Below are 4,130 nucleotides of genomic sequence, written 5' to 3' on the forward strand. Positions count from 1 at the left end.
TTTCCATCTGCTCTCAAGTCAGGGTTTACTCCCATGTGTTGGAAAGAATGCTTTGGGTGAACACCTGTCTCTTCCTCCAAGGTTTCTGTCATTTTGCCTTTACCACAAAAGCCAGACCAATGTCCACCTCAACAAAACAACAAAAAAGGAATTATCTCATGTTTCAAAACCTAGATCAGTCCTTTGTAAGCTGAATCTGTCCCATGTATAATAAGCCCTGCCTGCAAGATGCCTGGTGTGGATAACTTGACATGACTGCCAATAACTTTAATCCTTTCTGTGGCATAGTTTTACAAACTGCAAGCAAATTAAAAGAGCTTTTTGGCTGGCTTTTGCTTCAAAACAGTTCCAAAATATTAGTTACCTAAAGCAACTACTTATAAACAAGGATTCTTCTGGGAAGTCCTTCTGATATGGTTCAAGCTCAGATTGTCTCTGTTAGCCTAGCTTAGGTGCCTATAGTCAGCTGGCGAGTTGACAGGAGACTGGCTAGTTCCCATGGCCTCACATATCTGCCATCAGCTGAGACAAAGAAGGGGCATATATCTCTCATCAGCCAGCAAGATAGCCTAGACTTATTCACATGATGGTGGACATAGGATTTCAAGAGCAGCAACAAGGGGAACCCTAATGCACAAAGTGATTTGCAAGGTTCTGCTTACATCATATTTGTTACTTCTGTCCCATTGGCCAAAGCAAATGACAAAGTAGCCCAAACTCAAAGGATGAAGAAAGCTTCTACCTCGAATAGGAGGGATTCTTAAAGATGTAGATACAAGGACAGGAAGCATCTGTGGCCATTTTTTGCATCTGCCATAAAAGGGCAGTCTCCAACCCAGGCCTCAGGCTTCCTTTTCAAAGCCTCAGGCTTCCTCAGGCTTTCCTTCCTTTCTGTCCACTCAGTGGACTCATTGTACTCCCACGGGACCCTTCAGAAGCCTGAGATATGTCCTATATCATCTCTAGTTCCCCAAATCTGCACTGGTGTCTATCGCACAAAACGCCATTCTGTATGGCTTGGGGTAAAAGACAAACTATTTGAAAACAACTATATAAATTGTTTCCAAATCAGAAACTCAATACTTAAAGTTTGAGTAGCATACCATTACTATGTGAATTTTTAAGAGCTGCAGTAATTAGCATATTGAGTTCTTTTAACTTCAATTACTCCTTAACTTCAAGTACTAGCATTTCTGTAATATTGTATAATTTACCCATAGAGAAACATCCTCATGTCTTGTACCTGGCACTTCATTCTCTGTACTTTTCTTTACAGCTTCCAGATTGCAAGGTATACTAATACTTGTTAACATACACATTGTGGAAAATCTGGAATTGCACTGTATAATATAGTTATTAGCCACATGTGGTTATTGAGTATTTCAAATATGGCTAGTTCAAATTTAGATGTGCTTTAATTTAAATATATCTATACTTAAATGCAGTATGTGTGTATATATATATATATACACACATTTTTAGGATGTGGTATGAAGAAAAGAATGTTAAATAAAATGCTAATAACTTTCACATTGATTACATATCAAAATGACTATTTTGAAAATTTGGGTTAAATAAAATATATTATTGAAACTGATTTCAAATGTTTATTTTTACTTTTTAAATGTAGCTACTGAAATTTATACATTTTGGCTCTCAGAATATATTCTAGAAATTTACAGAAAAATAAAAGATAATAGGTTATATTAATATCAACCAAATTATGTTCAAATATATTTGAGAACAAAGGACATTATGAAAGATAAAGAAGTTTATTACATAATAAAAAAGGGTCAGTTATCAAGAAGATACAAATTCTAAACATTTATGCCCCTAATAATAGTACTTTAAAATATATGAAGCAAAAACTAAAAGCTGCAGGAAATAATAGACAAACCTAAAAAGAGAATTTTGATACCTCTTCTTCCAATCATTGATAGAACAGAGAGACTGAAAATCAGCCAGGATAGAGAAGACTGGAACCATATTAGCAACCAACTTTATCTAACTGACATTTATAAGGAGGGCCACTCAGCAGCAAAACACAGTCTTTATAAGAATACATGGAATATTGAGCAAGTGCCACATTCTAAGCCATAAAACATGTATCAATAAAATTGATAAATCCAAGGAAGACTGGTCAGGAAGCAAAAAGAGAGAAGATATGAATTATCAGCATCAGGAACAAGCATCACTATAGATCCTACAGCCAATCAAAGAAAAAGAAAGTCACAACTAATGGAGTATTACTCAGCTATTAAAAAGAATACATTTGAATCAGTTCTAATGAGGTGAATGAAACTGGAGCCAATTATACAGAGTGAAGTAAGCCAGAAAGAAAAACACCAATACAGTATACTAACACATATATATGGAATTTAGAAAGATGGTAATGATGACCCTGTATGCGAGACAGCAAAAGAGACACAGATGTGTAGAGTGGACTTTTGGACTCTGAGGGAGAGGGAGAGGGTGGGATGATTTGGGAGAATGGCATTGAAACACGTATACTATCATGTAAAAAAAGAATCGCCAGTCTATGTTCGATGCAGCACCAGCCTTGAGGCTGGTGCACGGGGATGATCCGGAGGGATGATGTGGGGTGGGAGGTAGGAGGGGGGTTAACGTTTGGGAGCTTATGTACATCCGTGGCATATTCATGTCAATGTATGCCAAAACCAATACAGTATTGTAAAGTAAAATAAAGTAAAAATAAAAATTTAAAATAAAAAAAAAGAGAGAGAAAAAAAGAAAGTCACAACTATAGAAGTTAGTAAAGTAAAAAATACTGTATTTTGTGTGAATGTGAAAAGAACTCTCTTGCACAGTGAAGTATATTGCTGCAACTTCTTTCCTGAGCATGTATCCAAGAGAAAGCCTCAAGCAATTTCCTTTTTGCGTTTTTCTTGCTCCAGTTTTTCAATCTCCAGAGACAATTTATGTAACTCCAGGGCCACCTTTGCCTCCCAGGCATTCGGGAGACACCTTAGGAGTTTTTGGCCTTTCAAGACTGCCTCACAAAGTTCAGCAGGTACCTGAAAGAGTAAACAAAAAGAATGATTTCAAAAAGTTTCCTCATCCTTGTAAAGGGTGTGCTTCTTCAGAAAGTCTTATGGCATAAGGAAGACTGGAAAATGAAGAACAACCCCAGGACTGATGATGGATAGGAAACTCCAGAAAAATACTTTGGATCCTAGAAAAATATTGCCCTGAGAGTTCAGTGTGTGTCTGTTCTTAGATAAATCAGCATCAGTGCCAAGCATAGAGGAGGTATAAGCAGAAAGGAAATCCCCCAAAAAACAACTAGCATGTCAGTTCTGCTGACCAACCAGAAATGGAGCAAAACCACATAATTTATTGGAGGAAATATCAAAGGCTAGATATCTGGTCAATAAGACTCTTGTTCACACAGCTGAGACGACTTATTGTAAGGTGGAAAAAGCCAATAGACATCTTATAAATTCACCCCTCACCCAACTGAAATAGACCTTTAGAACATATTATTTCTTTTTCTATTTTATGAACCATCCCATTTCCCTTTAATTTATTTTGAGGTGTTATGTGACATAAAATTCATTGGCTGTTACTCACCTCCTCACACTTGGGCACATCCGGACTCCAAGATTTGTTCTCTGAGCAAAAGATGTTCTGGGAACCAACCATCCTATAGCCAGGGTTACATCTGATGGTGACGGTTTCAGGGGTGACATATTGATCCTTCTCCACAGACAGCTTTCCATTTGATATTTCTGGTTTTTGGCATACAGCTGTAATCAAGACACATTTTCTTAGCATTGTGACTATCTCAAATACAATACATTATAACACCAATAATATCGTTTAAAAAGGATAAAAATATTGCTGAATTCTACCTTCCTTTTCTACGCTACTGATACACTACTACTATTACTACTTCTACCAACACTGACAAGTATTTATGGAGCTCTGGCTGGAATCACCTCTGTGCAAACACAATATAGACATCATTTAATGTAAGCTTTCAGCAACTCTGTGAGGGAGGTCCTATGGTTACCTCCACCTTAGAGATGAGGCAACTGAGACACAGGGAAGTTAAATGCCTTGCCCCACATCACATAATTGCAGCGGCAGAGCAAAAGTGAGAGCCTAGG

The 4,130-nt window shown here is 37.2% G+C and overlaps 1 protein-coding gene across 1 annotated transcript in view; it reads right to left on the minus strand.

Moving 5' to 3' along the window:
• Positions 1-2,770: 2,770 nt before the first annotated feature.
• The window catches only part of LOC120879869 (C4b-binding protein alpha chain-like), a 97,797-nt gene continuing 96,437 nt past the window's right edge, over positions 2,771-4,130 (minus strand). The window contains exons 12-13 of the mRNA XM_040262854.1: positions 3,592-3,767; positions 2,771-3,035 (exon numbers count right to left, since the gene is read on the minus strand). Coding sequence (XP_040118788.1) covers positions 2,880-3,035; positions 3,592-3,767 — 332 coding nt within the window. The 3' untranslated portion in view covers positions 2,771-2,879. The remainder of the gene's footprint in view (positions 3,036-3,591; positions 3,768-4,130) is intronic.

Source organism: Oryx dammah, unplaced genomic scaffold (genome assembly GCF_014754425.2).
Source record: "Oryx dammah isolate SB20612 unplaced genomic scaffold, SCBI_Odam_1.1 HiC_scaffold_21, whole genome shotgun sequence".
Classification (NCBI taxonomy): Eukaryota; Metazoa; Chordata; class Mammalia; order Artiodactyla; family Bovidae; genus Oryx; species Oryx dammah.